This window comes from Myxocyprinus asiaticus, chromosome 25, assembly GCF_019703515.2.
Source record: "Myxocyprinus asiaticus isolate MX2 ecotype Aquarium Trade chromosome 25, UBuf_Myxa_2, whole genome shotgun sequence".
NCBI lineage: Eukaryota > Metazoa > Chordata > Actinopteri > Cypriniformes > Catostomidae > Myxocyprinus > Myxocyprinus asiaticus.
In genome coordinates this window covers 39552426-39567560 of record NC_059368.1, presented here as the reverse complement: position 1 = coordinate 39567560, position 15135 = coordinate 39552426, and the positions used below count along the sequence as shown (strand labels likewise).

General features: G+C 37.3%; 1 protein-coding gene across 2 annotated transcripts in view; it reads right to left on the bottom strand.

Moving 5' to 3' along the window:
- The window catches only part of LOC127415820 (serine palmitoyltransferase 2-like), a 52547-nt gene extending 48489 nt beyond the window's left edge, over nt 1-4058 (bottom strand). For both annotated transcript variants that reach the window (XM_051654795.1, XM_051654796.1), the window contains exon 1: nt 3833-4058. In XM_051654795.1, coding sequence (XP_051510755.1) covers nt 3833-3979 — 147 coding nt within the window. In that variant the 5' untranslated portion in view covers nt 3980-4058. The remainder of the gene's footprint in view (nt 1-3832) is intronic.
- Nucleotides 4059-15135: the final 11077 nt, after the last annotated feature.

Sequence of the window (15135 nt, the reverse complement as noted above, 5' to 3'; positions counted from 1 at the left end):
AAACAATATACAAATAATAATATACAATGTACAGTATACAATACACACAATATAAGATACACAGTATAAAAATAATATATATAAATATGCAGTAACTTGAGTTTCCTGTCGAGTTTTGGGTTTGAAACCTAGCCTAATCCATTAATGACTTTATCCAGTCAAAAGAGCAAGCACTTGCCCTTAATCCCAAAGTATACTTCGGTCAGACATGTACAGGATGCATGACGCAAATCTCGTCATCTCGATTTTTCTAACCGTGTATCTTTAAATGCTCAGAATGAGCATGCACCTGGAATTATTTGCAAGAATTAGTAGATTCACAATGTGAAAACACTCACATTTGAGCCGTTGCTGTCACAAGAAATGCTAGAAGATTAATAAATAACAGGAGAAGATGGTAAAAACAACAACAGCAGATATGTACGTCAAGAGCAACAGTGTGAGGAGGTCAGGAGATACCTGCATTTGTATAACTAGAGTCTGAAGGAATATAAAGTGTCTTTATGGGTCTAAACTCCTGCAGTCGTAGCGCGCATGCACCAACCGCCTGTGTATGTGTGCACAGTCAGATGGAGTATACTCTGACTGGCTCGCATTTGACTGTACGCAGATGCTGAGCGTTTGCGTCAAAATCGAATTATACTTTGGGCTTTACTCCCTCCCGCTGCTTTGCAACAGCATGTGATCAAAGTCACGCATCTCACTAAACTTGGTCCACTCTCAGAGAGGTCATCCATAAAAAGAGCTAACAACTAACCCTGCTCCACCAGTTAGGAATGGCTTGATTAGCCTTACATAAAAGTAAAGCTCAAATACCCAGACCTTTTAATAACAACATGAGGACTGGTGCTTATTTCAGCTGATCAGATTGGAACTGGTGATTTCAGCCAGCTCTTGCCATTTCTGTGTGCAATATTCATTGAACGGGCAGTGTATGGTCCATGGGCATACCACTTGATGCTAAGACTAAGTCTGGGTTAACACAGCTAAGATCAAATGCCTTAGTGGGAAAACCCACATTGCCAAAAAGACTGGCAATTTGTATACTTGCCCAGTGTCTAAAGCCCTGAATCAGCACAATTAAACCACTCCTTCCTTTAACAAGGCAGACACAAGGCTGCTTTAATGTGGTTTGGAAATTTTAACTCAAACATGAAACTACTTTATAGGATGCGTATGTGTACATGTAGGTTTTGCTTAGATCACTATGAGCTTTACAAGTGTAATCTTCAATAAATGATGCTGCAAATCCGAGTCATATGAGAAAAGAGCTTGATAAGGAGCCCAGCACAAGAAAAACAAGCTTGACAACACACTCATGTTCTTGGATAGGTTGTTGCTTCCATGGAGCTCATAAATGCCGCTGGGGAAACATCCTCAGGAAGCAAAGAACAAAGTATGGTTCTCCAGTTACATGACCGATAAATCGGCCGATATTCTGAATTTTTTCATTATCGGCCGATACATATTCCTGTTTGGATGATTTTTCTCTTGAGGGCTCTGAGAATAGGCTGCTTGCATGTGAAGCGACTGAGACATGTAAACGACCAGTCACAGTTCGTTTTGTTATGTTCCATCGTGTTACTACAAAAATAGACCAGTGTCAACACAGTCTCATTTAAACGGTCCGCTTATCAGAGCTGCGGCAGACGCGTTTGAGCTCATAATGTTGAAGTGTTCGCCTGTTTCATTCTCCCTCTTTCTCCTTGACAGTTCCCTGTAACTTTTAACTGTCTTGTCTAATGATAAAAAGGCAAGTATCAATAAAATTAATATCATATACTGCCTGCAAATATGCACATATCTTGTATAAAGGGATGTAATAAACCAACCTCACACAACTTCAGCAGATCCAGCGTCCTGTGCAACGCTCATAAATCTTCCTCTGAAGCACGTATTCTAACAGTCTCTCCTCAACAGTTCACTGAAACTTTTCAAATGATAAAATGCAAATATCAATAAAACCTGTATTATATACCGTTTGCAAATGTGCAGATATCTCCTTTAAAGAGATGTAATTCACGAACCTCACAAAAATCCAGTGTTTTCTTCCCGTCGAGCGCTCATCTAATATCAGAATCAAAAACTTCAAGATCAGGATCAAAAGTTCCTCTCATTCACAAATTATCCATGACAATCCAAGCAGGCGATCCAGGCCATTTAAACTGTCAGGAGATTGAGGCTCACGCTGGATCCGCACGAGCATGTGAGTGCAACTTCAAGGCTGTGTCCGAAACAAGGAAAATGCTGCCTCCTGAGGCTGTACACAGAGGTACGATGAAAATAAGGTGCTTTTCAAACTGTTCGGAGACCAGTTTCCTTAAGAGTTCCATTCATTCAAAACAGCTGTCAATTAAGCCAATAACTGATTAGGCAGCAAGGTATCAAGTCAGCTGCCTACGTTTTCGGATGCAGCCCAAGGTTAAAGCGCTTCCTGTGTGCTATAAGTAAATGTCTTACTCACTATTCACTGTATGTACAATTGGTTTGATTTGGTATTTTGTGAGAAAATGCGATAGCTAACGTAGATATGCCATCCATGGTTGCTGGACTACTGTGTGTACTGCTATTTCCTTCTACATAATATATTAAAAATGTCTTCATGTGCAAATACATTACTTAAATATTATGACTAAACAGAAATCGGAAGAAACTGCTATCTACCATTTAAAATACAATATTATTTTTTAGTTTTGTGTGGAATTTAGTAAATATAGTGCTAAATAAGAGTTTATTATTTTTATGATTTTTTTTTAGCAATTTTATGTTTGTTATTTACTATATTAAATTGTGTGACATATCGGCCACACTGCTCTCTGTATATCGGCATCGGCCATTTAAAACTCAATATCGGTCGACCACTAGACTGAACACTACACTCGTATTTTCCATGCTAGTGTCAATACAAACAGACAACCGAAAACTGACCCCGTCACCCATGTTAACAATGAACTCATACCTAACCACAAACAATTCATTCCATCTCATAAGCATTCATCTCAATTATAAAAAAAAATATAAAAAATTTAAATAAAATAAAAAAATACTTTATTAGTTTTCGTTAACAGCTTAGTTCTGACTATTTGACTCTGGACTTAAAATGAGCAGAGACATAAATAAGACAATGATCTTGCATGCAAAAGATCTGTTATATGTGTGTAAGATGTAATATTTGCTAATAATATTAATAAAAGTTATTGTGAAGTGTTCACAAAAATTTAGTCTATTTTTAACATTATATGCCCATGTTGATCAATAAATAAAGTGTAATATATAAGTCTATTAAATAATACTGTACAATTATGGTATAATTATTTACATTGTATTTTATTTTAATTAAAATGTATTCAATTTATATAATTTAACATTTAAGTAAGTTATTAAAAGGTTTCATTATATTAATACAGATTTATAGATGCATTATTTATTTTACATACAATTACATATAAATAATAATAATAACAGTATTATAAATAATATATTATATTAATAAATATATTTTTTGTATAATTAATATGTTATATTTATTTTAAATTAAAAACGAAGCGGACTAAAAAATAATAATGTACAGGTAAAATACATCCCAATTTATCCACTTTTATTTCGGCACTGAAAATATTTGAAAAATAACCACGATTCACTACTGGGTTTGTGTGAAACGACATCCCACATAAACGTTTCTAACCCAAATCACATATTCACTATTGCTACTTAAAAGAGAGCCAGTGTTATGTTCTAATGTAAAACTCACAGAAACAGAATTAGCTGCTCTGTGATGTTGACACTGAAGCGTGATTCCGGGTGTGTGTAGTGCAGGAGGAGGCGGCCTCACCTTCTCCGCCGGGCGGCGGAATCTCTTCTGCGGCTGCTGGAACAAGCAGTGGTTCTTCACGAACCCGTTACCGGCCACTTTTTTCGCTTGGCTCGTCCGGTGACAGGTCTCTCCATTCAGAATCTTGTTATCGGAGCTTTGTATCATGGTGAACCGGCTGGGTGAGCTGGGTCTCCCGCTTCACTTGTGTAATCTCACTGAAGTCCAGCAGTTTCGTCTCCTCCCAAAACCGTCAACTGACAAATAAATCCCACACCCATTGACAGATTACAGGAAAAGACACGCCTACAAGCCCATTTACAACCAATGAGATTGAAAAACGTTTTGCATGGGTACGGTTTATGATTCATGTGTATGAACAGAGTCAGACTGACGTCGTTAACAGGAAACCTAACAGAGGACCAACACAAACTTTCTTCCTTTACATCATATATTTCGCTTTTATTATTGGACGTTAGATAAGGCACATAGCAATGGAAAATCTCATGTATATAAACAATTCCACCTCCTAGAAAATGTTTTGAAAGATCTGTGTTTTGCGAAAAGATATAAAAGAAACTTCATTGCCAAAAACAAGAAAGTGATTTTCAGAGTTTCTTCTTCATCATCACACTGCCTTTCCATAAAAAGGGCACACAATGTGGCTTGAAAAATATGGTAATTTGTTTATTTTTTATACTTATAAGGATAGTTCACCCTAAAATGAATTCTCTCATAATTTACTCACTCTAATGCCATCCCAGATATGTATGACTGCTGTTTCTTCTGCTGAACGCAAAGATTTTTAGAAGAATATTTCAGCTCTATAGGTCCATACAATGCAAGTGAATGGTGGCCAGAACTTTAAAGGTCCAAAAAGCATATAAAGGCTGCATAAAAGTAATCCATACAACTTAAGTGGTTAAATCCATGTCTTCAGAAGCAATTTGTTAGGTGTTGGTGAGAAACAGATCGATATTTAAGTTTTTTTCTTCTGGTGTTTTTGCCGATTCACATTCTTCTCTCTAATGACATCTTCATGTTTAATAAAGGTATGTTGAAGTATTAAACTTCTAAGCTTGATCATATGAAAATTACGTGACTGTGGCAATATTTTCTGTTAAATGTCATAATGTGGTTCATTACACATATCGGGGCAGTCCCAAGGTGAAATATTCTCTGTGTAGTGCAAAAAGCGAGTAAAATTTTTCTTCCCAATAGATGAAGTTTTTAAGGTTAATTTTCTATTAAGTTTTGTCATAAAAAGCATATGTGAAAAAAAAAAACTGATGAGGTTTTTAAGATTAATGCTCTATTGATTTTTAATTAAACAAAACTTTTCTCCCTTTCCTAAACCTGAAAGATGCACTCCTTATTTTCCTTATTTTAAAAAGTTTTACTTCTAAAGAAATGAATTGTAACTTTGAAACATTTGCATAAAATCATGAGCTTAAATGTGAGAAAATACCTTACATATCTAATAGTTCTCACTCCAAAGAGTATGGGATATGTGCCTTAAAGCTTTAAACCAATACAAATTTGTACCCTATTGACACCCTAGAAAGTGTCTCTAATAGTACCTTACAGGCTACTGTATAAATTTGCAAAGAATTTCTGTCTATGGTCAAAAACAACAATCCTTTCCTTCCAGTTAATTCCAAGGTCAGGACTTTGTGGCCGTGTAAGAAGGTAATGTTCATGGAGTTTGCTTCCTGTTTAATAAAAAAAAAAAAAAAAAATCACATAATTACTCTCAGGTGACTGGACTGGTAAGAAATAAGCTATGTTTTAAAGGTTTTACTGACATATAGTAAAGCAAAGTCAGTACCCTGAAGGACATACAGCGGTATCCGAAAGACTGAGACCACTAGCAAAAGCTTCTAATTTTGCATTTTAATTACAAATTATATGATCAGAATACCAATTTAAGTGTTTCAACTCAACTTGAATTTCAGAATTTCTTGGGGTGTCTTTTTGCTTTAATGACAGCACGCATTTGAGCTGGCATGGACTGGTTTTCCAAGTTTATGCAAAACCTGATGATTGTGTTATCCAGCATGATTTGAGAATGTTTCAAATAGCATCTTGTGTACTTCAACAGAAGCAAGGAAATATGACATTTTGCACAAAGGAGTTAATATGACCAGTGTCACAGATTTGTTTACATTTGATTAGTGACCTAGAAATGCAGTGCGGAATCTTGCACATTTCTTCTTCAGTTTATAACATAACTTTTCTTTATATATATTTTTTAAACCCTAAAACTTTGTCTAATTCCAGGTTTAAACAGGATCCCAGATTTTCAGACTTTGGACCCCACTGTATATTCAAACTGCAGAGAAAAAGCCAATTAGATGATGCAACACTTTTTTTAACCAAACAATATTTAATTAACTTATGCCTAGATTGTCCAGTGATTTGTTTTACAGTAGGACTGTCCAAAATTCTCAGATTATGTGATAAATATTTGACATTACTATGATGCAAGCACATAGCCTGCAGGTCTAACATACAGTAATATTCCACTTGTCAAAGCAAGAGATGGACTCTGCCCTGATCCCTTTATAATCTCATTGTATGTAACCTTTCTTAGATCTCACGGTGGTAAAGCAGACTGGAACAGACAATGAACATATTCTTAGCTAATTATATACTGCCGTGTAAACCCGGTGCCACACTAGCAGACTGTAATATTGCTGACGCTGACAATGACAAAGATGATGACAATGGAGTGAAGAACCCAAGTGCAATTTTATTAACAAAAGTGAGATCCAACAACCCTAACTCTAAACGTGAACAAAACATAAACTTGACATGACTTGGTAGACTGTGAAACAAAACATAAACATGACTTGACTAGACTAGACTTGACCCTAGAACCAACAACGATACATTCACAAACAATACCTGACAATGGACAATGGCAAAAATGAGGCTTAAATACATGGACATGGGTAACAAGACAAACAGGTTAACCAATGAAATGACAGAACTGATAACAAGACAATAAACCAATGAAAACAAGACACATGAACATGGAGGGAAACATGACATCACATGACCAGGGGACCATATGACATGAAACAGGAACTATATTTTCAAATAAAAAGACATGAAAAACATGAACAAACAGAATAAACATGATATATCCCCCCCCACTAGGGGTGGCTCCTGACACCCCAACACATGAACAAACACATTAAACATGGCATAATCCCATAGAATCATAGGGAGCGGGGGGGGGGGTCTTGAGGCATGGCTTGGCAAGACAGGATGTGAAGCATGGGATCAGGGCAACGTCTGTGGAAGGTTGAGCCATGAGAGACTCGAGGGGCAGAGCCTTGAGAGACTTGAGGGGTGGAGCCATGGAAGGGGGAGCCGTCAGAGACATGAAGGGTGACACCAGGGAACTTGGTACCCAGAGAGTAGCCGAAGACTCGAAGGGCCAGGGTGGAGCCGGAGGCAGGGAGGACCAAGACGGCACCGGAGGCTCGGAGGAGCAAGGCGGAGCTGAGGGAATCGGAAGACTGAGGCAGAGCTGGTGGGGCTGAGGACCAAGGCGGAGCCGTAGGGATGGAGGTCCCTGGTGGAGCTGAAGGATTGGAGAGATGAGGTGTAGCCAGAGGATTGGAGAGCCAAGGCAGACCCAGGTGACCAACAGACCAAAGAGAAGCTGGAGGGACCCCGGTAAAGCCGACAGGTTGAAAGACCGCAGTGGAGCCAAGGAATGTAGAGCCGAGGTGATGTCGAGGGATCGACAGGCCAAGGCGGAGTCCAGGGCTCGGAGGGTCTAGGCGGGGTCCCCTTGCCTGATCAGGAGAACTAAGGGTGGGCACAAGGGCGGGAACCGACCGTCAGGCATCAGAGAGGAAATCGGCTCATTCAGCCCAAAACCTCATTCAGCCACCTCATTAAAATCCACCCTGCAGGCCAGAGCGCAGAATTCCTCCACATAATCCTCCAGGGGACGACTCCCCTGGCATAGATGGAGGAACTGAACTGCTGGGTTCATCTTGTGTTGGTCAGGTATTCTGTAACGTTGCTGACGCTGGCAATGACAAAGATGATGACGATGGAGTGAAGAACCCAAGTGCAATTTTATTAACAAAAGTGAGATCCAAAAACCCTAACTCTAAACGTGAACAAAACATAAACATGAACTTGACTTAACTAAACTTGACATGACTTGGTAGAATATGAAACAAAACATAACATGACTTGACTAGACTAGACTAGACTAGACTTGACCCTAGAACCAACAACGATACATTCACAAACAATACCTGACAATGGACAATGGCAAACATGAGGCTTAAATACATGGACAAGGGTAACAAGACAAACAAGTAAACCAATGAAAAGACAGAACTGATAACAAGATAACTAGACAATAAACCAATGAAAACAAGACACATGAACATGGAGGGAAACATGAAATCACATGACCAGGGGACCACATGACATGAAACAGGAACTAGATTTTCAAAATAAAAGGCATAAAAAACATGAACCAACAGAATATGTGTCGGCAGGTTGGCAACACTGGGGTGTGACTGGAGCAGAGATTGAGGGAAGTGATGTAGGATCAGGAAGCGAACTGGAAATAGAGGATGAATGTTGTGGTGGAGAAAGAGGAGGTAAAAATGGAAATTGGACAATAGTAGAAAATCGGAAAAGGAAAAAAATCTGGAGTCAACTTTCTGGATTGGATAGTGAAAGGGAAAAACAGCAGGACAAAAAGAAGAAGGAAGAGTATAAGGTAATGATAAAATTCATGTCAGATAATACGAATGCGTTGAACCTGTTGAAAATAACTAAAGCACTCAAAGAAGCGATCGGGAAAATTGAAAATGTTACAGAACGGAAAGTTGCTACTTTTTTGTAAGGATAGTAGACAACAAAGACAGGTACTAGGTTTAAAGACATTAGTAGGACAAAAAACTTAATGTACACTGTTGGAAGAAAAGAAATGGATGAAGGGAGTCATTACAGGGGTCCCAACTGATGTCTCAGAAGACACAATCAAAAGAAGTTTAACACGGGCAACAGTGGTAGATGTCAAACGACTGAACTATATCAAAGAAAAAGAAAGGCTGGATAGCCTTTCTATAATGGTGCAATTTGAGGAAGAAAAGCTACCAGAAAGAGTATTTCTTGGGTTCATAAGCTATGCTGTTAGACCATATGTTCCCCCTCCGCTTAGATGCTTAGATGCTATAAGCGTCAAAAGTATGGACATGTGGTAAATGTTTGTAAGGGGAAGCAGCGTTGTGCAAGGTGCAGTGGAGAACATAAATATGGAAATGTGGACAGGATGTGAAACCCAAATGTTATAATTGCGGAGGTGAACACAAGCGCTGGCTATGGTGGATGTCATGTAAGGAAAGAAGCGGTGAAAATTCAAAACATCAAGTTTTCGGAAGGGTTGACACATGCAGAAGCAACATAGAGGGTTAAGAAGGTAGATCAAAAAGAACATAGGCCTACGCAAGATGTTATAACTAGAACAAAAGAAAGTGACAGTTGTAGCAAGGTGAATGCAAATACGATGCTAGTAGACAAAGTGTCATTCATTGCCTTTATGGCTGAGGTAATAAATTGCTCTGCACAAACAGAAAGCAGAACAGAATAGATTAAAATCATAATTAGGGCAGCAGCAAAGCATCTGGAGGTAGAAGTGACTGTGGAACAAATATATGAGAAAATTAAGATGCAGAATGCAAACTCTCAAACAGTATGTGGTGGATTGTAATGGTTTTTACAATATTATTGTGGAATGCAAGAAGTCTAGTAGCTAATGGGTAGGAGTTTAAGAAATTTGTTGACAATTTTGAAAGTAAACCACAAATTATATGTATACAGGAAACATGGCTTAAAACGAATTTAAACTTTGTGATACAGGGATATACAGCAGTACGAAGAGATAGGGGTGTTGGTAATGGTGGTGGAGTTGCTACATTTTTACAACAAGGAATAGGGTTTAGAACAGTGCAGTATGAGTCACTGGTGGTTGAAGTATGGGATGAATCACAGAGTATAAGAATAATTAATTTTTATAATCCATGCGAAAGATTAAGTAGAGAAACTTTAGAGAAAGTTGGGGGAATAGGAGATCATAAAACAATATGGTGTGGGGATTTTAATGCTCACAGTACACTATGGGGAAGCACATATACTGATCAGAATGGAAATGCGGTAGGAGAAATGTTAGAATGGAAATAATTAATATGCTTAAATGATGGAAGGTACACAAGGGTGGATGTTGCACAGGGACGTAATTCAGCAATTGATTTGACGCTTGCATCTCAAAGTTTGGCAAGGAATTGTGTATGGAATGTTATGGAAGAGAGTACAGTAGGGAGCGACCATTTTCCCATAAGCTGTAAAATTGGAATAGATCTAGAACAAGTTGAAACAGAAGAAAATCCTAAATGGAAACTTAAATCTGCTGATTGGGAAAAGTTCCAAGAAATAAGTGAGTCAAGAATGTTAGCAATAGACATTTCGGTAGAAGATGTTAATGAATTGAATACGTGCATAAGTGATGTTATTTACAAAACAGCAACTGAAGTAATTGGGAGAAGTAGAGGGAAAAGGAGAAAGAAGGCTGTACCATGGTGGACAGAGGAGTGCAATGAAGTTATCAAAAAAAGGAATAGAGCACTTAAGAATGTGAGGAAATCATTTTCATTTGATGATTTTATTGATTATAAAAGAGCACAAGCAATTGTTAGGAAAATAATTCGGATGGCAAAAAAGAATCATTGGAGGAATATTTGTGATGAAATTGGAAAAGAGACAGATATTAATGAAATGTGGGTAATGATAAGAAAGATGGGAGGGATCTAACCCAGTAGAGAGATACCTGTTCTAATTAGTAAAGGAAAACAAGTTATATCAAATTCTGAAAAAGCAGAAGTGTTGGCTGGAAATATTTTCAAGGTCCACAGTAACAGGAATATATCAGAATAAATGAGGTTATCTAGAGAAAACAAAATGAGAGAAAATCAAAATATTTTAGAGCAAAGAGGTGTAGATGAAAGCATAGTTGATGAAGCTTTTACCATGTATGAATTAAATCAGGCACTTGTAGGGGTGAAAAACACTTCTCCTGGCAAAGATCAAATATGCAATGTAATGATTAGACATCTATCAGATAAGTCAAAGAATATTTTATTACATCTTTTTAATAGAGTGTGGAAGTTAGGAAAGCTTCCCTCCTCTTGGAAACATGGCATAATTATTCCAATTGTAAAGCCAGGGAAAGCTCATTCACAAGTGACAAGTTATAGACCAATTGCGTTAACGTCTAACCTTTGTAAATTAATGGAAATAATGGTAATGGCTAGACTGACTTATGTCCTGGAATCAAAAGGTCTTTTATGTCAACATCAGAGTGGTTTTAGAAAAGGAAGAAGCACAACGGATGTAATTTTAAGTTTAGAATCTGATATAAGAAAGGCTCAGGTCAATAAAGAAGTATTAATTGGAGTGTTTTTAGATGTGGAAAAAGCGTATGATATGATGTGGAAGGAAGGACTTTTAATCAAACTGGGTAATATGAATATTAATGGAAAAATGTTTAATTGAGGATTTTTTAATTGATAGAACCATTCAAGTAAGGGTCAATACATCATACTCAAAGATATATGCAATCGAAAATGGTACCCCTCCCCAAGGTAGTGTTTGCAGCGCTATATTGTTCAACATTATGATAAATTATATTTTTAATAGTGTTGGGCCTGGGATTGGAAAATCGTTATATGCAGATGATGGTGCTTTATGGAAGAGGGGTAGAAATGTGTCGTATGTAGAAGAAAGCAAGCAGAATGCTATTAAAGAAGTAGAAATGTGGGCCAATAATTGGGGATTTCGATTATCAGTGGAAAAATATAAAGTAATGTGTTTTTCAAAAAAGAGGAAAACCCCATCTATCAAATTAAAAGTTATATGATCAAGAACTGAAACAAGAGTCTGTAATCAGATTTTTAGGTATTTGGATGGATTCAAAAATAACATTTGCAACACACATCCAAAAGATAATAGATAAAAGTAAGAGAGGAATGAATGTTTTGAGGTGTTTGGCAGGTATAGATTGGGGTGCTGACAGGCAGTCTCTGAAAATAATATAATGTAGTATGACTTATGGAACAGCCTCAGCATCTCTGCATGATAAAGTAAATATAATACAAAATCAAGCATTAAGAATATGCTGTGGAGCATTTAAAACATCACTTGTGTCAGCTCTACAGGTTGAAATGGGTGAGATGCTGTTCAGTAGGTTAAAACTGAAATTGGTATATTGGGCAACTGTGAAAGGGCATTCAGAAGTACATCCAGTTAAAAAAAGTATTAGAAAATTGCTGGGAACATGAATATATAAATCTGAATAGCTTTGGATGGAAAGCAAAATAAAGAGGCTCATCAAATTGGAATAAGTAACTGTGCTGTTTGCCCTACTGTAGTATTGCCAGCAACACCCCCATGGCAATTCCCAATGCCTGTAGTTGACTTTCAACTTCTAGTGAGTATAAATGATAAAAACAGACAAGAACCTAAAGAAACAATAGTGCATAAATATATGGATCAGAAATATGTAACAGTAATTCAGCTATATACAGATGGATCTAAAGATCCTGAAACAGGACATACAGCATCAGCAGTGTATATACCAAGGTTTAGGAACAAAATAGCAAAAAGAACATCTAATCATATATCAGTCTATACAACAGAAATGCTTGCAATATTACTGGCTCTTCAGTGGGTGGAAGAAATTAAAATACCTGAAGTGGTCATATGTTCAGACTCTTTTGCAGCATTATTAAATCTAAAGAGTGGAAAATCATCAACTAAGCAAGACATTTTATCAGTTATTTTACAAAGTTTGTTCAGAATACATCAAACAAGAACAGTTCTCATTTGTATGGGTACCCACTCATATAGGGGTAGAAGGAAATGAAGTGGTGGAACAAATAGCAAAACAAGCATTAAAACACTCAGACATAGAGTTGAATGTTCCAATGAGTAAAATGGAAATAAAAGGGCTAATTAAAGGAGCTGTAAAGGATATGTGGCAAAGAAAATGGGACAGTGAAAATAAAGGATGACATCTATATAATATTTCAGAGAATAGTTGGGAGCGAGAGGAAAAGTTTTAGGATTAGAAGGGAAGACTTAACCAGTCACTACATATGATTGGAAAACATGTATCCAGATGTTATGCCAGATGTGATCTTCCTGAAACAGTCAAGCATGTTTTAAAGTGTAAAGGTTATGACAATGAAAGACTACAACTTATAGAAGCACTTAGAGATATAGGAGTTAATCAGCTTTCACTGCAGAAATTTGGACTGAGAAATCTCCAAAACAGTTGGTCAACTTTACGATCAAAGAACAGATTTCAAATCAGTAGCGAAATGTGACTACACAAGTATCATAAATTGCACTTCTGACAGATTATGTAAATCAATGAACTTTCAACAATAAGGTTTGAGATTAAAATGTAATCTTAGTTGCTGTAATCATTTTAAGGCAAAGTTTTGCATTTGCTAAAGTAATCCAGAACAAATTACTTTGTAAAATTGTAAATATTGACTTTACAGATTACTTCATTAAAAATAATCGCATTACTATTTACTTTTAAGTTACTTACAAAACACTTGTAAACTCAAAATAAAATAAATGAATTCAAAATAATTTCTGAATTACTTCATTGTTTCACGCAAGTCATGCACCACATATTCCTCGCTTACAATGACTCATTAGTGGGTGCATGCCCTTCAGAGTTCACAGAAACGTAAACAGATGCATGTATTAACAGTTCATGTTTAATATATTCTACATAAGTAATTGTAACATCTATTGGTTTATATGGACTTTTATTTTGAAATATAGTTTTGCTCTTCTTGTATTGTCTCTGTTCTTGGTTCCCTACCTGATTGTTCTACAGCTTTTTGTCCTTCGTGAGGCTATATTGTTGGTTTGATTAGTTACCTATGTTTTATTATCTCTAGTCTCTAATTTAATTTAGGCATTAGAAGCAGCATTTAGACCCTACAATCTCTACATTTCCAGACTGCTAATATTACAGAAGAACCGACAAAAACACAGAGAACATGAGGGCATTATATACACAAGGACTAACAAGGTTAACAAGACACAGCAGGAGATCAATCAGAGAGGGAGGTTGTTTCAAATAGTTGGAGATTAAGTACTTAAGTCCACTTCCCTTCACAACTATAAATACAAATATAGCTGAGAGCAGCAATTTTGGGGTCAAGCACCTAAATCAAATCAAATCACTTTTATTGTCACACAACCATTTAAACAAGTGCAATAGTGTGTGAAATTCTTGGGTGCAGTTCCGAGCAACATAGTAGTCGTGACAGTGATGAGACATAATCATCAATTTACAATAAACATCAGGTTTACAACACAATTTAAAATCTAATATACACATAATTACACACAACACAATATACAAATAATAACATACAATGTACAGTATACAATACACACAATATAGAATACACATTATACAATAAAAAAGTATATATAGTATATATAGAATGTACAGTAGGTTGTATTGTACTGTATTGACATTCAGGCTGTCGGTTGATAGTAAGTTGCCAGTGTGTTGTTAAGAGAGAATAAAATATAATAATAATATAATTTATGACAGTCCGGTGTGAGATATAAGAGTAAGATTAATAAAGTGCAGTGCTGATGTATTTTGATCATGGGAGATCAAGAGTTCAAAAGTCTGATTGCTTGGGGGAAGAAGCTGTCATGAAGTCGGCTGGTGCGGGTCCTGATGCTGCGATACCGCCTGCCTGATGGTAGCAGTGAGAACAGCCCATGGCTCGGGTGGCTGGAGTCTCTGATGATCCTCCAAGCTTTTTTCACACACCGCCTGGTATATATGTCCTGGAGGGAGGGAAGCTCACCTCCGATGATGTGTCTGGCAGTTCGCACCACCCTTTGCAGTGCTTTGTGGTTGTGGGCGGTGCTATTGCCGTACCAGGCGGAGATGCAGCCAGTCAGGATGCTCTCTACAGTGCAGGTGTAGAACCATGTGAGGATGTGGCGGTTCATTCCAAACTTCCTCAGCCGTCTCAGGAAGAAGAGGCGCTGATGAGCCTTCTTCACAACGGCTTCAGTGTGGATGGACCATGTGAGTTCCTCAGTGATGTGGACACCCAAGAACTTGAAGCTGCTGACTCTCTCCACTGGTGCTCCATTGATGGTGATGGGGCTGTGTTCTCTTTCTCTTCTCCTGAAGCTCCTTTGTCTTACTGACGTTGAGGGAGAGGTTGTGCTCCTGA